This window comes from Calonectris borealis, chromosome 29, assembly GCF_964195595.1.
Source record: "Calonectris borealis chromosome 29, bCalBor7.hap1.2, whole genome shotgun sequence".
Classification (NCBI taxonomy): domain Eukaryota; kingdom Metazoa; phylum Chordata; class Aves; order Procellariiformes; family Procellariidae; genus Calonectris; species Calonectris borealis.
Window position 1 is genome coordinate 4,293,266 of NC_134340.1, and position 20,490 is coordinate 4,313,755.

The window sequence follows — 20,490 nt, forward strand, 5'->3', positions numbered from 1 at the left end:
CACCTCACCTGAAGAACAATTTTATTGTTGATTTTTTATAACATCAGTGCACAAATGTTAAAATATAACCCAGCTCCGGAAACATGTAGCTTCAGATTAGATACGCATGATTTTTATGCTGTGCCTGCTGTAAAGCACCGATTACTTTATCAGCAAATTAAGCTTTCCAGGGACAGAACACTCTTGCTCTGGGGCAAGCCCATGGAATGTATACTTCTCATGACGTTATTTAGGAACAGCTTCTCCATCAACAAACAGTGGCAAGGCAAAGCGGCCCCAAACAATGCAAACAGTCCTTAAAAGACTGGTGACCGCGGCCTTGAAACCTACAGTCAATAGTGATTACACAGGACCTTATGAAAGGTGTACATCATGTTTCAGAGAGATTCACTTGGCTGCCTCAGAATGAGAAGAAAGTGGAGCTTCCGTGGCTCACTCTAATGCAAGTCCAAATTTAAATAGCAGACAAAGTTCCAGCTGAACCAATTCACCTATACAAAAGGGGAGTGAAGGGTAGGGAGGAGAGAGAGGGAGAAAGAGAAAAAAAGACATAAAGAAAAAAAAGAAAACAGCTCCATACAACAATTACACCCAGATATCAGAGGTACTGTCTCCACCAGGGTAACGAATCTCATGAGCTAGGACAGGCCCATCAGGTTCCTTCCCAAAATCCACCAGGAAGTTTTTATTCACTTTCAATCCACCTCTTTCAGTGTCCACATCAATCTGCAGCATAACAGAGCCTTCCCTGAAAAAGGGACAAGAAAACAGGTATTGGGAAAAGGATTCATACTTGTTGCTCTCCTTTTCCATATTTGGGCAGGATTTGTCTTCGTTTAATATAAAATGGAAAGAACCCCAGATTTAAATTGGGGCTTAGCAGGTCTCAAAAGTGAGTTACATCATCTCAGTGAAACCCGCAACCTCAAATTAGCAATGAATGAGTGAAAATTAATAGCTCTTGCTCCTTATAAAGGAAGAGGCAATCTGCACTATGCCCTCCTGTGGCCATCTGGAAGATCATCATCTCCTTTCTTCAACTCCAAAAAATAGAAAGTCATGCTGATACATTCAAAGGCAGTCTGGAAGTACTACGGATTCCAGGAAGCTAGGTCATGTTCACTGGTTTCTTCCCATTCTCATCTACTTCCAAATAGATCGTGATTTCAACAAACAGGGCGTGCAGATCCCAACTTTTGTGTGCCCGTTGAGCAGGGATGGATTCTGGCTAGCGGGTGAAACATCTAGGTTGGTAGGCTGTGTATAAAAAGTTACTGGATTCCTGCATGGGAACTTTGCTCTGTATACCAGCTGGTATGTGCATATCACTATTTAAGAAAGAAATCTTGGACATGGGCTTGTACCGTCATCCTCATTTACCAAAGTTTTCTTACTTGACAAGATCTGGGTAGAACTGCTTGTCCCATCCACTGTAGAGAGAGCTGGTGACATACAATCTCTTCCCATCCAAGCTAAGCTGAATCATCTGAGGTCCCCCAGGCACCCTCTTCCCCTAAAATTGTAATAGAGAATAAGGTGCTCAAGACAAGCTGCCACGGATGTTGAACAAAAGAAAGGCAACAGCAAGGAGAAACAAAACAGCTGGGCAGTTCTGCTACTCAGAGGACCATCCAAATCCTTGACACAAAAGCACCAAATCCCCTGGTTTGGAAAGAGAACAGTTTTTATTGGGAGTCTTATGCCTTATTAACAGGGAGCCTCAAAGCCAATTCAGATGAGTTCCACTTAATTCACAGAACTAGTAAGAAAGTAAGGGCTGAAGGGTACTTGGATGGAAGTGTCAAAAATCAAGAGATGGGTCGCATAACACAGTTGCGAATAAGAACGTCTCTATACTGCAGCTAGGTCACAATCTGCGCTGTGAAGAAAAGGAGTATGTGGAACTTCCTGAAGCTGATCTTAGTTAGGCCAACAGATCTTAGCCCAACCATATTCAGTTCTTGCACATCCCGTGAGACCTTCCACAGGTAGCTGCCTTGACAGTGATAATATTAATGCACATTGATAATGACCAGAGACAATTAATGTTCCTTCATTTTTCTATCATGATGCCAGGTGCCATTGAACTCTTTACGCACACACACCCCCCCACACCACTGCAGAATGAGCTGGTTTAGAGCTTCGACCATCAGCTGTTGAAAGATTATCAGAAGCAATGATGGCAGCGTGATGAATGCACACTGCTAGCTTTAAATTAGCTGGCTAACAACAGCAGGGAGGATGTAATTACACAGGCTGCAGTACAGCTGAACAGCTTGTCCAGTTCCACCAGGGACCCAGAGCACTTACCAGGATTTACCAGCTCCAGTCCAAGCTGAAATGCGATACCTGCCCAGGCTGTAAGCCAAGATACAAACTAGCTCAGATATGGCTTTGGATGTTGTACATTTGACCGAGGTGTGGAGATATTTCAAAACGGATTACAATTAGCAGAGCACTGACAATGTGCATGTTAGGAAAACTTACCTTGATCACAAAGGGCTCTGGCTGACACTGCAATTCCTTGTCTTCCACTACAGTTACAGGCCCACCTTTTGTGATACTGCCTCCCAGAAACACCTGTAACCAAGGGAATGTGTGAGAACAGGCGTCGGCTGTCAAAGGAACATGAAAGCAATATAGTGACAATTCTCAAGCAAAAGTAAATTGTCGCTTTCTCCTTTTAAAAAAGAAGGAAGTAAGAAGACTGTACTGCCCTTGTACTTGACAGCTTTTCTGATGCTGGCTTACCTGTCCCACCAGCTTGGGCTTGCGGGTGTTGGAGATGTCGTACTGGCGGATGTCTCCGTGCAGCCAGTTGCTGAAATACAGGAACCTGTCATCCAGCGAGATGAGGATGTCGGTAATAAGACCTTCAAGAAAATATTCAGTAGCAAAGTCAGGAAACGGACAAGACCAGCAACAAACAAGACCACGAGCCTATTATCTTTCAAAATTCTAGTCAGAGTAGCCTCAGAAAAATATGTTAAGATATGGGTTGAACAAACACAATCATCTTTGGAAACCCAGTGCCTACTCAAAGGCGGTTCAGGCTCTACCAGCATTCCCAGGACTATTGCTGAATACTGTGAGCTCAAGCTGAAAGACCCAAACTCCAAGTATTTTTCTAGAGAAACCTCAAGCATTGAGCAGTGCGGGAGCAGTGGTCTGACAATCTCCTACCTGGTGGCTCATAAGCAAGGCTAATTTGGTTACATCGGAAGTGCTACACAAAGAACCCGAATTGAAATTTAGCATTTTACAAGGGAAGTGTTTGTCATTTAAGGATAAGATTTTGCAAAAAGCTACACTGTACTAGGGAACTGAAGAGGACAACACCCCATTTCTTTTCCAAACATGCTCACACTAACCAGGCATGTCAGGGAGAAGCCATCCTTGCACCTTCTTGGTGGGTACTTCAATCACCTTCTCTGCTGCCCAGTCTCCTTTCTGCAGAGGGCACGGGAGAGAACACAGCGTTATTATTGCCTTAATGTTAGCCGAGAGGGCTCAGCTATGCATGACAAAGGGAGGAGAAGCAAATAGTGCTATTTATTTAACAGGTCCTGCACAGAGGCGATATGCACACTGCAAATAAGTGTTACCAAGGGGTGAGGATGGTAACTACACTGCCAGTGAGAACGTTAATGATTATACTGTGCAACAACATCGCAAACAGTTTGCTGTAACAGTAGCAGAACTAAAAACTGCTGATCTCCTACCGTTTGGTTTCCTATCTGCCTCCAGCTCTACTCCCCTGTCCATGGCCCCATCACTTTCCCTCCCTCCTCTACCTTCAGGTCTTCCCTGCTTCCAAATACTGGCTGAGCAGCAGGCAGCACACATTGACACTGGTGACAAGTTTCACGTGTTCTGATTAGCTGTCCAATTGAAAGATGTTTGCTGACCAGCTTGCAGGCCAGAAAGCAAGCTGTTGAGCTAATGCTGCAGCCATTTCCTCAGTGCAAGCGTTCATTAGACTGTCTCGTGTTCACGTGATCACTAACGTTCCTATCGTTGGCGAGACCGTCCCCCCTTTGAGACTTTCACAATTCATTAACTGTGATTAAAATGATCAACAAGTTATTGTGGAGGGCAGGAGAGTTGGAAGTGGGGCTGACAGACCAGCGCTACGACCTCTTAAGCTTTGCTTCCTTTCAGGATCAGGCTGCGGCAGATTTGCATGCTGGACATCAGCAATACAGCTGCAGAGATCCTCAAACGCCTACCAACTGCAGTTGCTCAAAGATGAGGGACTACACGGTAGCTTCAAAAAGCCACGGCATCGGCTTGTATGCGTGCAGGTTTGCTCTCTGACACCATGTTACAGCTTGGCTAGAATTAGACTGGAATTAGGAGCCCTATTTTTTAAATCAGAATTCTACTATTTCTTAAGTGACTGGCGGATTTTTGGAACAACCAGGTTTGAGCTTCCATGTTTGCCACGGCTTTCACTACTTACCTCTGTCTTGTAGAACCGATGCACTGCACCACTCAGAGCACACCCAACAAATCCTTCTGCAGCGTCCGGATTGTGGAGGAATCGAACTTCCAAAGGTATGGAGCCCTTCCCTAAGTCAATTGCCTGAACATAGGTGTGAGTGCTCCAGTCCCACACATTAATGCGGTGGCCATAATGCCCTAATGGATCAGGTCAGACAAAAATAAGCACCGAAGATACTAGTTTAACAAAAAATCACTTTTACTTTTGAGAGTTTAAACAAATGCTCCCTCACCTCTCTCTACATCAGCCGGGTTAAACCCATCTGCCAAGACTTTTGGGACTCCCCACTCGGTGCTCATCAGGACGTTGTGTCGTGGCTGATACCAGAAGTCATAACCCAGGGGGGGTACCTTTTCTCCATTCTCCCAATTTCCTTTCACTTCAAAGGTCTCTCCATCCAGCAAAATAAAGCCACCTGATATAAAAAGCGAAGAAAATTGTTTGAAGACATTCACACAGATTCACAGCTTTAAGTAAGATAAATAATACATTAATATTTAAATGTCTATTTTCTAAACATGCTGTAAAAGGCAACTCTATGCTTAAGAAAAGTTTTGTGATTCTGTTTGTATTGCTTTTGTGGACTAAGGCAAAGGAAAGCTGGATTTTTAAAGAACTTCATCATATTGTAATGAATTTTTTGAGCTCCAGTTGGCTTCTATTTCTACTCAAGTCATTCCAATAAATCAGTTAGCCTCCTAGAGTACGTTTCAATTGAGAGATATCTTAGAGAAGATCCTGGAGGAGTCACCTCTGTTTTTCTTTGCTTGCCACCAATACCCTTGAATTACATACATAATATGCATCTATTCAAGGACATGTTTGCCCACAATCCAGAAGAGAAAAACCCTGTGAAAAGGAGCAGGGTTCACCTCTTACCATCTGAAGTATACTTCTCCTAATAGCTATTATTTCCCTTCAGATGTCAGGTGTTTTACATCTGAATAGGTAACAAAATTTATATGCAAGAATACTTCAAAAGCTTTAAATAGGAAATGCAATCTAGAATACCTTGAAAGGCTTAATTTTCATTAGACAATGAGACAAAGAGGATTTAGGCTGGCAACAGAATCTTTCAAGCCCGAGTCACAAATACTGAGCTGATACAGATTATGTTCAAAAGCAATTCTTCCTTGCTCTATGCTGAAGGGGCCCAAGTGAAATGTTAATACATTTCGTGCTCATAGTATAACCACCAGAGCTGGTCTTCTTTAGTAATATATTTGAAAGACCGAGAGGTGGAAGCTGAACTCGTCAACAGTCCCACAGGGGTTCCTCCACATCAGGTTTGAATTGCTGTGGCAGAGCAATGTCCATACAGCTTACCTGCTAACTGAAGTATTTATTCTACAGTTACATAAACAACCGCTGGAACGGTTATGTGCACAAAAGAACTCTACGCTCTTTACAATGCTTCTAGCTTTGCAGCCTGTGCTGTGGGAGTGTGATACTTCCACACCACGAATACTTTTCTAGAGTAATGAAGGGGATTAATACCTTTTCCATTGCCAGAAGGGTCTCCCAAACAGCTGATTAAGATGTCACCACTGCCCAGACAGTGAGAGGTGTGAGGATTAGCCACGTTACCCTTCCAGAACAACTCCACTGGCTCAACAACCTAAAATGAGTAGACACATAGTCATAGTCACCTTCTCTGAGACCACTACAGAATACCAGTTCCACCTCTAAGAGTTCGAGTTTCAAAGCGTGAGGAAGGAGTGGGAATGGTGTATGTGTGAGGGGGATCGTTTCTTTTGTTACTTTGTTCCTGAAGTACCTGCCACCTCCCGCTTTCTACTCTGCCCAGTAACGCAGTACCACCCGTGACATTTATTTGTTCTTCTCAAAAATATAAACAGCAAGAGTTGGATGGTTAGAATCCGTCTAATCCCTGCACTGAGACACTGACATCTGTGTTTGTTTTAATTAGTATCAGTGGCAGAAAGACCACTTGCGTGCATTCAGACATCAGCTCTCACTGGAGGACTAGCAGTTCAGAGGGGAAAAAAAAAATCTTTGAGGCTTGCCAGAGACTCAATTTGAAAAACAAAATTCACTGTACAAGAAGAGACCTTTGGGGGTTTTACTCCGCTGCAGTAATAGTTAAAGGCTGGCAAGGTTCTAAAGAACTCAAAACTGAAAGACTATGAATGAGAGTATTTGCAGGCAGGTGGGGTGGGACAAAAGACCACTTAAAAGTTTCCTTACATTCCACATTATGACCCGTCTTCAAAATATGTTTTTGATCACTAAATTTGTCTCTGCCAAACCTGGAACTTTGTACTGAAGTTTCACATATTGCTGTAGGATTCATCTGACCAAGTATAGATGCTGACAGTGTATATATTTACATCTAAGCTAATCCTCTATGCTTATTTTATAGTCAGTGAAAAGAAAGACTCTTAAGACAAATTCCTTTACCCTAAAACAGTTTTCTAAACTAGGTTAGACAAATCCGACTCCAGCAATGCCTATTTTTTTTTCACTGACTGTAAAGAGAATCTAAACAGTTAAGACATGGAAAAGCGTAAGTCTATATCCAAACCCATATCTACTCATACTGCAGAGGCACACTGAATTCTGGAACTTCCTAATTTTTGAGTGTTTGACACCACATTTACTTGTATTTCTTTAGTGCAAGATTTTTGTGTGTAGTTTATCAATAAATTGTAGGAGTTTCAAAACTCCCATAAGTTCCAAATATTTGACAAAAGCTTCCATAACTGTTCTGACTCTCCTATTCTAATTTGAAGTTGGAATCCACAAAAATCACCATCTCTTGGTCAAAATAGAAGAAATAAAAACCCAGCTTAAAGTCATCTAAATATACCTTATGGATTCTAGGAGCTCGCAAGTCTGTTCCCACATCCACCACATAAATGCGAGAAGAGATCAGACTTGGTAGAATCAGACGATTTCGTCTCTTTGTGGTATCCCCAAAGCAGCTGCTACAGGCATTCCACCCTGAATGATGGAGCTCATCCTTAAGATTCGGCATGGGCAGGCGATGGATCACCTACAAAGTCCGAGACAGACTTAAGACTCAGGCTGGTATAGTTTTTCCCCTAGGCAAAGAAATGGGCCTTTATGTCAAAGCATAAATTAATAAAGAGCAGAAGGAAACTGCTATTTGTTATTCAGGAAGCAGATTCAGCCTGAGATATGCAGAGCTGAAGCTGTAAAGTGGGAGAAGAAAGTTGGACATCACGATTGCATAGCATTTATTAAATGTTGTATGCTATTAAATTAATCCAAATCTTTAAAAGACTCTATCTAATTAAGTAGAGATGCAATAATGATATGGAAAAAAAACAACAGAAAAAAACATCACTTGTCCATGTGCTGCAAGTCTCTGACTTTACAAGATTTACCCGATTACAACTGGGGCTGACTGTAGCGAACTGACATGTTAATTTGCACTCTTGCTTCTGATTTTTACTTTTCCACTGTATAATTAAGAAAAGTTGAAAGATTACAGCTAAGTTTTGTCAAAGTTTTAGGAGATTTGTTTCCTCCACTCCTCTGCAATAAAACTCTAAGCAGTAGCTATAAAAAAAAAAGTACAAATTATGAAAATCTTTGTTGCCAAACGAGATTCGCTGCTCCTTAAGCACAAGGAGATCAGAGTCCAAAGTACCTTCAGTAATTTGAGTCATACAAGCACTGCATGTTTAAATGCAGTTCAGTGTACACTATTTGCAGTAACAAACTGAGCAGCTTAAGGACAGTCTCACCAATATTTTGGATCTGGTATATTGGTAGCTACCTACCCACAGCTTTGCATTTATGAAGTAAATGGATTAGATTTATAATGCCTAATGTGTAGAATTTCCCAGGGTATCAGACATCCTACATTATAAAGTCTGTCTATACTACTGACACACCCTGAGGAAATATCACCTTCTAGAGCTTAATACTCACGCTCAGTATAAATCAGTAATAGTGTTACAAAAAGAACTATTAAAATCTAAGCACAAAAATGCTCTGAAAGTGTCTTGAGACTCACAAGATAAACGTTAGCTTTGAGTAACATAGTAAGAAAAACAGCAGAGGATTTGATTGGTTCTCAACACAAATACCTACTTGAAAATGATTGTGCAAACCCAAATATTCACCACCCTGGAAAATGGAGCACCGGAGCCATTCTACACACAGGTACCTGACAATAGTGTGGAGATTTGGGGTCAACATCCACAGTGGCCAGGTAGTCAGGTTTCTCTATCCCAGTGTTTCTGTAGATACACGGCAGGTACACAATCTCCTCCCGGGGACCTTTCAAGGCAGAAGTCTTGTTTAATATGTCAAAAGAAACCATTTTTACAAAAAGCTGTGGTTAACTTTAAGAGAATCTTCTCTGGATTTAATCTTTCCATCTGTAAATTGTGATTCTTCCTAGGAAGCTGAACCTCGGTATTTCCATTTTATGGAGAAACACTAAGAGTATACAGTTTGAGCAGCCAGAAATCGCCAGGAGAAAGTGCTTATTCAGCTGGGGGGCCTTTCCACTCCCTTGCCCTCCTAATGTAAGAGGCCCTGGGGATGCAATTATTTTCCTGAAAAAGGACAGTACTGGAGACCACCTTCCCATCAGCAAAGCCACGTCAAGCCTCTCCTTTCCTCAGTTACACAAGTGATGACTCCCTGCTGCCAGGGCCCAGATTTCAGTCTACCTATGCCAAAAGCCTACTTACTACAATCTATAAAATTGAGGCTTTTAAAATATATCAAAGGACGCAAGGCAAAGTTCTGACACTATTAAAAGCAAAATGCCTCAAGGGCTTTAGTGAGGTTCAGGATTTAGCCAGACACTGCTGGGAAGAACAGAACATAACTTTTGTACAGCTACAGGTGGATGAGAAGCTTGCCATTAAACTATGTCACACACAATACCCTACAGTCCTTTCTCCTATCTTCCCCTTCTTCTGTCCTAGACAGTCACTTGTTTTTATGAGAGAGTCTGAGAGCAGTCTATAAAGGTCTCCATCCAAAAACACCAATGAAACCTTTTTTTTTTTCCAGGTTAAACACTTGCCTCCAATATTCTTAAAGCAAAGCTCTATGTTGCAGCATAGAAAAACAAAGCAGTTTGTTAAGTGTTAGCATCCTATAGCCATGCATACGTCTAATCCCAGACCCACTTTGTTTTAGTGCTATGATTTAGTGAACTCATGGTAACAGAGCTTGCATGCCTTGCCCAGAGTTGGGTGCAAAATGAAATAAAATCTCTTCTGATATTTAAAGTCTCCTTGGCCTTGCAAATTAATGAGCTACTCTGGAAGGCATCTACCTAGTCTTCACCTAATCAGAAAACAATTCCTTTACTGATGGCCTGGATTTAGAAAAGACATTACAGCACTTGCCTTTCATGGCATCCAGAGGAGTTGCATATCCTGGACCACATGCTCCGCATTTTGCTGATTGGAGGAAAAAAAGAAATTCTTTTAATCTCAAAATTATTTTAAAGCATATCTCTAAGAGGACGTTGGCTTTGCGTTCAAAGATTGACAAATCTTAGATGCAATTTCCACATTGCCAGACACCTGTAAGTCTCGCTGACTCCCGTCAGTGCTGAGGTTACTTGAGTTTCTGAAAATAGACACAATGTGTCACTCCATGCTCAAAAATAATGGGAAATATGGGCCTTCATTTCAAGGAGCTCAGCCTCACAATTTTGAAGCACATTCATATATGACAAGGGTCTGGATTTAAGAAAATTGTGATAAATGTTTTACAGAGAGCTGCTGAATCACTGCCAGATGAGTAAGTAGACAGGCTGCCCGATTTGAACAACCCATTTTATTATTACTGGAAAGCCTCCAGTCTTTCTCTGCATAGAAATGCTGAAGAAGTGGTTATTTTTAACGATTTACAGCCTGGGTAAGAGGTGATACTGCAGGTGACCAGAACGGACAAGAGGAAGGGGAATTGCGAACCATTCCACCTTCTCTCTATTAAAAACCCAGCTCCCCACCTCTGCTCTCACACCCGTTACGGCTGCCAGAAACCCTCCTTGAACCGGCACTCCTCATTCCCCACTTCCAGCACAGCAGCTACATCACGAATCAGACAACTGAGTGGGAAAACTGTAGTTTTAGGAAGCTAGAAAGGGAATCTAAGTGTCCTCCGGAGAAGAGAACCCCACAAAGGCAGAAGGACCACGTCTGTTCAAGGCCGAGCTCTGCGTTAGGAGGAACACGTCATTGTACAGTGGCAGAAGACTGAGCAGCAGCGCGCTTCTGCACCGAGAGCCAAAACCAACCACGCATCTGGGTGTCTCTCTGCACGAGCCCTCAAAATTTCAGTGGAGAATGGGAACCGCCGCACTGTTATCCACAGCTTCTCTATCTGGAAAGTGATGCGTTCACGTCCAAGAAGATAGGACTCCTATATCAGGATTTTCCAGAATTAAGAGCTTGATCCTCAGCAAGCATAAAGCACTGCTCACTACTAATATGTAATACCTCATAAGTGTTTCAGCATAGTTCTAAGAAGTTTCTTAGCTCCCTTTGTATCAGTTTGGATCTCAATCAACATCTAAGTAAAAATTATATTAAAACAGCCTCCTACACAGCGCTTTCTACTCTAACACACTCAACAGAACACACATGCTCAGGATTGCATCAATAAATTGCTGGCTAGAATTAAGAAAAAATTACTGTGAAATATTGCTTTAAGGGGCAGTTACAACACTTTGCAAGTTTATAGGCCTAACTGACGCACATAAATCTCTACTGTTCTAGAGTCACGGAGCTGCAGGCCTGCTGAACACAATGCAGGAAGCTTCTGCTCCATTCCTCAATGGAACTAGTATATAATGCGCTGTTTAAAACACAAAAATATACAAGTGCTGTGCAGCAGGATGCCAACATATTTTTTCAATATGACATGAGGTGAAATACATGTTGACAGAAGCAAAAACATAGTATAGTTGCCTGCCTTCGTACCTCAAGTGTCTGTAATAAAAAAATGCAAACCAGCTAACTCTTTGCCATTCTCTGATATTTAAAAAGAGAAGTTTATAGCAACAGTTATTTTCAGAATGCCACAGATCTAAGATTTCAAATCAAAGAGGTAGTGACAGCTCCAGTGCCCATTTAATTATGGAGCCTTTCTTGGCAGGCAAAATGCTTCAAGCAATCCACTCGCTGCATGTGGAGGCTCATAACTTTAAAAACTGGATCGTCTCAAAAAGGGTAATTTAGTACTTTAGGTTTAATTTCACATTCTTTGTGAAATATTTTTATCTGGAAACACAAAATATAAAGTTTGCTTTGTTCCATTTATGTCTTAGCCATAATTTAAACTTTATTCCAATTTTCTCAATCACCTAAATTAGCAGGAACTCAGTATGCACTAGACCACAGCTTAATTAGCATTGCAAATGCAGTTTTCTGCAGATTACTTTGAGAAAAAGATTATTTGTGCCAAATTGTTTTCCAGAGAACACATACAGCAAGACGTTCTCTCTTCCTTCTCCTCATACACATTTTTTTCGCCTTTCCCTCTGATCTTGTTCAAACACTTTTATTCTGAACCATTGTATCTAACCGCCTGAAGATATCCGCGGATGATGCAAGCCTTTCCGTGTTATACGATGCCAAGCTCATTTGTGAATACAAAATAAGGATTTTGTCATGAAACTGTGATTTGTACCATCTTGTAGTAACATGTTAACAATAATATTTACATTGCTATGTTAATAATCCATGGTTAAACATGTTAATACTACTTGCTACGTTCCAGATCCCCCATTAATCTGGTGGCTGACCAAGTGTTTTGAATACCAGGAAGTGGGATGCTGTATCACATACATGTGGTTTGCAAACTCCAGCGAGGACAAAAGCATTGAGATTCTTTCTTCTGCAGTGTATGTTACACCTTTACAGGCAAATTCTCCTCCTAGCTTCCCATCCATAAAGTCCACCTTCCTTGTCCTTCTAAAGCAAAGAACGTTTCTCTACCGCCAATGGTTCACGTGTGAATTTAACGGGAAGAACATACGCATTTAGCTTTAACTGCTTCATTGTACAATTTTCCTTTTTTCACAAATGAAGTTACAATAAGCCTGATTCCTCCTTACTCCTATGCAGTTATTTGTATATATACAGCAAGAGCTGATAAAAATAGCATTGTTCCTTTTGTTACTGTTGTCTACAGCAAATCTCTCTTGTGGAGAGCAAAGGGAATTGAGGAATCCAGGCTAGTTTCCTTTTGCTCTGTATTTTTCCATGTCTTTCCATCTGTTCTGTTCCCTTTTTGGAGAACAAGAGGGCAAACCAAAGGCAACTGTCCAGTCCTTCGTGAGCCACCAACAATGATCCATGCGCCCTGGAAAACTCCATACAAATCAACAACAAGGTTTGGGGATATTTTGCTACACTTACAACAGCTGAAAATATGTAAGCCATAATTTCCCACATACAGCATAATGAGGGACTCCCTGCAGCTTTCCATCCACTCAGTAAGTTTTAGACCAAAAGGAGGCAGTTCTCAATGTCATAAATGTTAAAGGAACTTCTCTGATGGTGGCAAAGACAGCACACTCTTTTGAGTGGCAGTGAAGACTAAAACGTTTAATTTCCCTCATTTTCTTGGGCACCAAGTTGCACCACAGCGCCAAGTAAAGTCACATACTCTGCAAGATCAAAGAATGACGACTGGATCTGTCGGTCTAGCAGTCCCAGCACAGAGAAACGGTCCAGACACCTCTGGGTTCATTCGTCCTGTTACTGGGTGAGCCAAGTCACTGTCTGGCTCTGCGTCTCTGAATACAAGCGCTTCCTTTGTCAGGCAGGTGACAAAGATGCCTCTCCGCCTTTTCAAGGGCTGTAAAGTCTTCAGAAGCGCTGAGCTCCTCAGGGCAAAGAAATATTGGGAAATACAGATCATCCCAAAGAACAACAAATACCACAAAACATTATAAAAGCAAGATTTAGGAGACTGTTTTATGAAAAAAACTTCTGAAAGTAGCTATTTTTTTAAAAAATAAAAGGCCAATCCATTTATACTTACCTAATCAGTGTGTTAAAAGTTTTGAAGTGATATGCAAAGCCTCTGAGGAAGCTGCAGCACAAGCAAACTATACGCAGATTACTGGAGTCACTAGTAGTCTGGATAATGAGGTTTACAGATTTACAACAACGGGTAATAGCATTATAAAAAAATATCCCACCTGATAAAGCACAGTTTCATAGTAAATTCAGTAACTATTAACACAAGAGAGAGGTATTCTTTGATAGTTTGGGTTTAACAGTGTGAAATAAAGGAAAGGATCAGGAAAGACTTTGTCTTTTTACATGCAGTACGTTATGGCAGCAGAGTTCTTCAGCTCACTTAAGACAACCTGTGAAGGTGCCTAAGACTCTTTACTCTATAGAGGGAGTTTAGGAGAAACATGGCAATAAATTAGGCACCTCTGTTGAGAGCTTAAGGTTAGGTGGAATAAATCTGGGCCAAACTGGGCTTTTTGCAGAGCCTGAGTAAACGGTTAAGGTGTATGCATGGGTTAAACACTGACATATTAAAAAATGAAAGTAGGCAAATCTGTTTACGGTATGATTGTGCTAAGCTGCTGAAATAAACAGACAAATGGGAAAAAAGAAATTTGTGTATCAGCTGTACTACATACATGACAAGACACAGGCCTTACAGAACAACAGAGACAAAAGCAGCACATTCTTTCAGGAATACAAGTCTTTTTCCAAGTAACAAATTACGCAAGCAGACTTTAATGAACTGTTAAATTTTTGAAGAGTAGCCCAAGACTTTATCTTCTACACTGCCAAGAGCATACTTTTCCAAACCTTGTGAACAATCAATCACCATCATGCTACTTTAAGGTTTAAGGTGCAGTATTTAACTTACTCTTTATACACTGCCTAGCGACTTCTTACAGGCTGCCGCGACCATTTAGACAAAACTGCCAACTGAAGCTTACAGTTTGTTAGATAGCAACGCAAAACAAATGTAATTGCACTATCAGTACTTACAAAAGCACAAAAAGATGAACATTCACCCTAGGCAGATAAACCAGACTAGGCACTTCTGCTGAGTCAGAATCATTGTTTTTGCCTGTGTAATACGGGCTTTTTTTCACTGAGATCTACAATCTTACCCTGTTTTGTGAAATCACAATATAACAGCGTCCCCCTTGCAAATTACACAATAATACATTCACATGCAAAAAAACTTCCATCTATTTTAGTCCCCTCCCTCCATTTCCTGTCCATGTATCAAAAAATGAAAGTCCATAAAAATTATATGGTCTACCACAAAAATACAAGCAAAAAGTTAAATTCTGGTCCTCAGTTTCCCGACAATCTTCCCAAGAGTCATTCACGTTCACAGTCAACCAGAGTAGCAAGTCCAAATGCTTATTTCAGTTTCTAAATGCTGAGGTACTAAGGGAGACATTTAAGGGTTGCATAAAAGGCATTTACTGATAGCATTAAAGCTACTTATTTAAAACCACAGGGGGGTTTCAGTAGCTTAAAGAAGTAAACCTTTTACTAGTCGGAGGAAATGCTGAACTTCGGCCCCACATCTCTCCTGACCAGTCCACCACGCTAACGAACCCACTGGCCCCTGCTGACAAGTTTCACAGTGCAGAACTGTGGCCAAAAGCAGCAGATCCCGCCTGGATCCACGAGCTGGATCTCTTACCCATGTCGGATCAGACGTTCAGGGCCGCTGCGTGTGTGCAAGAGGAAGTACAGCTGCCTGGACTGGATTTTTGTGAAGCAAAAGCTGCTCGGAGAGGGTCATATATACAAGAGCGAAGGGGCGGGCAGGACTAGGGAGAGAAACTGCCAAGGGGAGGATCCAGCGCAGCTGGGAGTGCAGGAGGACGGGGACAGAAATTCAGCTTCTACTTCCCGGGAAAGAGTGGCGGAAGTTTCCAAAGCTCTGCTTGAGCCCACGTCCTCTGCTCCACCTGGCTCTGACGCTGCTGCACTTTCTACCTGCTCCTGTTTATATTCCAGATATGTTTATCTGGGTATTTTGTACCCAAACAACCGCCCTCACGCAAAGAGAACCTGCATGCTTTCTAACAGCGAAGGGGGAAACAGTTGTGCTTTAAAACTCTTGATTTTGGGCAATGTTTCAAGTTCTCCAGGACTCAATGCACGCCAGACCAGATCACAGCTCTGAATTGTGTCTGGTTTGGCAGGCAGCAATGTTTTTAACATTTCATGGCCCTTCAGTCCCTTAAACAAGGCAGCTACAAAAAGACAATTTGCCTGCTGAAAACTTCACAGAATTACTTCTTAAAGACGATTCTTTCAATCCTGACAGCTGCCCTGGAGTATTGGAAAATCTGGATTTCACTCTTTATTCCATCTGGGATTCTGCTAAACTGTCCCTCATAAAAATAAGTCTATTATTTCCCATTGATTTTTTAAAGGACGGCACTTTTTCCCAGGCAACATTACCTCTGTCATTTCCAAAACATTCTCAAGAGAGGATACTGCATTTTACAACCCCGTCCCACTTCTTCTCTGCTTTTTACATAAACCACCAGTAATAGCAGAAAAACTAAATGGTGCTGAAATGCTAGAAGTAATCCCCTCCATTAAGCCAAGAGAGCGTCAGGGAGAGCTGATAAACAACCTATAACTAATCATTTATTTAGTGAGCTGAGCCTTTTTTTTTCCTGAGCACAAATTAGACAAATGCTGTCTGTTAACTTGTTTACCACTTCAGACAGCTAGCTAAATATTCTGCGCAAACAAATCATTGCTCAAAAATGCTTTTCTCTAAATTTTGTTTTCAGTACTCCACATAATATCTAACTCCACGTAATGCCTAACTCCACTGTAGTTAGGTATTTGAACTGTGTGATGGGCCATCCAAGTCATGTCTCTCTCATCTCATTTGATGGGCTAACTGCTTCAAAACAAAGATAATTTTTTAAAAAAAGGTATTTTTATTATTTTTGTCCATGAATCCTTAGTATTCGTTGGATGGTTCATTTTATTAAGAGTTCTTTGCATATTTACCACTCTTTTTGGTCTTTTCCTCCTCAGATACAGCCTTGTCTGTTCAACAGTTCCTTCCCTTCTTAACTTTTCATTTTAAAACGCTACTTTACTACACATAAGCTTGATTCAGTGTTTTTTTTAAGCCACCATTAAAAGATGTGCGTAATTTATTTCATAGACTTGAGAGACTATGTTCTCAGGAGACACCATGAAACGCTAACTGAAGATCCACCTCAAGGAACTGGCATTTGAAAGCTCTGATCCTTCGACCAGACCTGTCTTTTCAGCCCCGGGTGCTCCTGAAGAACCCTAGTGATGCCAAAGGGACATCCAAGGATGAACAGTAGTTCACAAACATCACTTCAATTACAAGATCTATGACCTGAATTTCAGGCAGAGTGGGTGGGAATTCAGTCATTCTCAGCAATGACCTACTTCTGCTTCCATCAAAATCACCAGGAGTTCTAGCTCTCGAGGTCAGCAGGAGGACAGTCAGGCCAGCTCCACTGAAGTCCCGTGCAAGGAATAGGACTGCCGGAGAGCAGGGAACCACATAATACAACAACACAAAAACGTGCAAACTGATCAGGCAATAGTTTACTTCTGTTTAAATTCTCTGACCCAACAGAGAACGCGTTATGGCTCAGGATGAAAACCGCATTATACTAAATCATTAGTGCTCTTGGCTCGCATCTCATGCCACTGCGGAGGCAGTGGGATCCGCCGCACACCTCGGGATGTGTCTATCACAAACACAAAACCAGAGAAGGGCCAAGATGAGTTTGTACACACCCGGAGGCTTCGCAACAGCCTCAGAGGCAGCCTGAAGCGGGGAAGTTACAGGAGAGGCGCTCGAGATTAAAAGAAGTGCGTGCCAAAAGGGGCGGTCGGGAACAGCCTGGTGAAAATGTTACAAACAGCTCGTGAGATAAAACCCGTTGAGTGAAACAGGCCTGTGTTAAAAACAAACCCGCAGGAGCAGGCACAGATACGTTCATCCAGCCCTTCACAGGCTAACCTACACTGCACCACCCTTCTGCGGCTTCTGTACAGCTCTTACCACTGCGACACCCCGTGCTGCAGCTCAGACTCCTGCAACACTTTTGGCAAGTGCAGGCCTGATTTTTGTATCATGCACTAGAAATTAATCTCATTAAAGTGTCATCATCGAGATTCGCAAACATAATTTATCAAAGTAGAATAGTTTTTATCAGCACATCGGCATGCCTTGTCTTGAGAGATGGTTATAATATATCATTATATTTATAGCAGCACCAAAAAAATGTGTAGGCAGGGCCAAATACACTTGTTTCTGGCCCATACCTTTTAATGGCATCCGAACTCCAAATTATGCTTCAGATAAATTCTGATTTGGTTTGAAACAATCTGACGAGAAGGTTTACCTAGTCCGTTGTTTCACAAACCAAAGATTCCCCAAAAGCCTCACTCCTCTACTCTGCGAACCATTCATTAAGTGCTGCATGGGACAGAGAACTCGATTTTCTTCTCAAAGCAAGCCTGGAAACACGAGACTACACGATACCTGTCCCATCCCGACTTTTCACTACATTTTCTTCACGTTTCATAAGCAATATGGAATGAGTCCAGGTATTAAAGCCAAGATTTCAAATGCTCTTACTTTTATTCTTCTTTGTGAGATTTTGTATAGTTCATTCTCAGCTGATACAGCATAATGCATGTCTCATATTTTGATGTACTGTTTTTCAGATGTTTGATTCAGATTCTTCCAAGGTGGATATAATGTGAAAATTCTTTATTTTCAATCTTTAGATTCTACACAGCATCTACCAACAATTATGCCAGTTCTTTCAATTACAAGTAGAATGGAAAAATAAACTGTAAGCGCTCTAGTTTAACTGATGTCCTGTATATTACATGTGCATAGTATGTGCAACATTGGGTGCCTTTTATTGAGAGTCCTTGTATAGAAGAATGAATTATAATTATTAACCATTATAAACTGCATCAGGTATATATCAAAAAGTTCATATAAAATGACGTGAAACAGCTACAGTCTGAGTTAGAAAGGATTTCTTTTCTTCACTGCCCTGGACAAGTTTCAAACTGGCCATCTGTCCAGCTTTCTGTCTCCCTTACTACTGACGACTTTTTGAACTCAGTAACATGTTTACAGAATTACGCAATGAAAAGTTATGTCTTTTGTTTGTATAATTTGCCCTGCAATCACACAAAGTGCAAAACCTCTTCAGGACTAGGATCAGGACCTTTACATTGCACTCATATTTTCATTCTAGTCATATAACTAATACAAACAACATCTCTCCTCCCTCTCCAAACATCTCAATCCTCTCTCCAAAACAAGAATATGAGAACAAAAAGCTAAATGCCATTGTCAAAGAGTACAGCAACTAAGTATTCCCTGTTGTGCATTTGGCTTGGTAGACAGTTTAATACCGAGGTTTTATCCTTCTAATGTTTATGAAAACATTGTGTCAATTTAAATGAATCGTTACAAAACAGGCAAAATCTTGCAAACCTCAGGCAAAAATGTCATAGAGAATGTTGCTTCAGTAAAGACTATTGCATTTAGATGCAATGTTATTTCTTTCTTCTCTTGATTGTGCAGAAATTATTAAAGCAAAGGAAAAAAGAAAAGAAATCCAAACAAACGCAAAACAAAAAGCCCAGAAAAACACAGCAATCCACTGGAGACAGATTCATTCACCTCTAAAGAGGATGGGAAAGAAAAAAACCCACACATGGCAAGCAAGAGCCAGATCATCCAATGGACAGCTGGAAAAACCTTCAAACACCACAAAGATGAGAGCAGAATAAGACCTGGTGAAGAATTATGATCAGGAAAAAATATTAAAGGCCATTGTGTTTGCAAAGTCAAGCATTCATTAATAAAAGTTACAGTTAAGGGTGTCAATATAAATTAAATTCAATTCCCTTTTATGCTGATATAAATTAAATTCAGTTGCCTTTTAAATGTGCATTGTAAATCCTATATTGTGAAATAACTCACCATTATTTTTTCATAAGATACACACCTAATTCATTTAGTGAGTAGTTAATACATTTTAACCATTAATATTAATACCCCAAGGGTATAAAAAAAAACCCCAACACATACCAACCAAGCACAAAATGCAGTTTTTTTTAATTGCTGTATATGAACCTTGCCATACAAGTATTCTATAAACTCTATTAAATTTAGCTGCGCAATACCCACTGCATTAGGTGGCATCATTTAGTTTATTTGACAATTGCTGACTTGAGAGAGAGGAGAATTATAACTCCATTGGCCAAAAACAATGACTAAACTTCAATACCCACTTTAAAAAAAGCACAAGCATTTAGCTTATTTATAACAACATATGCAGCTCACTTGTCCCTTCTGCAAATTTGGCTGCAGATGTTTTATGCTGAGCATCCAAAAATGAAAACTACCCAATTACTGGCCCAATTTGTTGTTCAAGCAACTCATCTACAACAACTTTGGAGTCAATGGAGACACTAGAATTTATTTTTGAGAATTAGTAGAAGATAAACTAGGTTGCAGGAGACAAAAAAGAGTCAATCGCAGCCTACCTTCAAAAGAAGAAACCGGGAAATACACACCATTCATCTTCATTCCCTGGAAAATTGTTCAACAATTTGTTAGAACCTTAAAATAACTTGGGGAGAACTAGCCTGTAATTATCAAGAACAAATGACAGCACACCAATTTCTTTCTATGATAAGAGACTTTGATCAAAAGGGGAGAAGTAGAAAAGAACATATATCTTGGTTACAGTGAGAAGTTCAATATTGCGCCTCACAACTTTCTCCTAACTAAACATAGAGCTCATATAAAACAACTGTAAGTTTGGTGTAAAAATATCTATAAACTGTAAAACCAAAAAAATAGCTATGTAATGATTCACTGACAAATTGGAAGGATGCTTCCACTGTAGCTCTGTAGAATTCTACTATGGATCCATATTAACAAGTAATTTCAGTACCAAATCGCAGGTGAAG

At 40.8% G+C, this 20,490-nt stretch overlaps 1 protein-coding gene across 4 annotated transcripts in view; it reads right to left on the minus strand.

Annotated features, from left to right (window-relative positions):
• The window catches only part of LOC142094233 (methanethiol oxidase-like), a 43,738-nt gene extending 23,631 nt beyond the window's left edge, over positions 1-20,107 (minus strand). Inside the window, exons 1-12 of one of the 4 annotated variants that reach the window (XM_075176169.1) lie at positions 20,062-20,107; positions 9,865-9,918; positions 8,664-8,776; positions 7,335-7,520; positions 6,002-6,122; positions 4,737-4,919; positions 4,463-4,641; positions 3,372-3,450; positions 2,752-2,873; positions 2,488-2,580; positions 1,395-1,513; positions 7-748 (exon numbers count right to left, since the gene is read on the minus strand). In XM_075176169.1, coding sequence (XP_075032270.1) covers positions 586-748; positions 1,395-1,513; positions 2,488-2,580; positions 2,752-2,873; positions 3,372-3,450; positions 4,463-4,641; positions 4,737-4,919; positions 6,002-6,122; positions 7,335-7,520; positions 8,664-8,776; positions 9,865-9,918; positions 20,062-20,104 — 1,455 coding nt within the window. In that variant the 5' untranslated portion in view covers positions 20,105-20,107 and the 3' untranslated portion in view covers positions 7-585. Of the gene's footprint in view, positions 1-6; positions 749-1,394; positions 1,514-1,852; positions 1,880-2,487; positions 2,581-2,751; positions 2,874-3,371; positions 3,451-4,462; positions 4,642-4,736; positions 4,920-6,001; positions 6,123-7,334; positions 7,521-8,663; positions 8,777-9,864; positions 9,919-15,166; positions 15,437-20,061 lie in introns of those variants that run through there. The other 3 variants (XM_075176170.1, XM_075176173.1, XM_075176172.1) reach the window with 3 other exon arrangements.
• Positions 20,108-20,490: the final 383 nt, after the last annotated feature.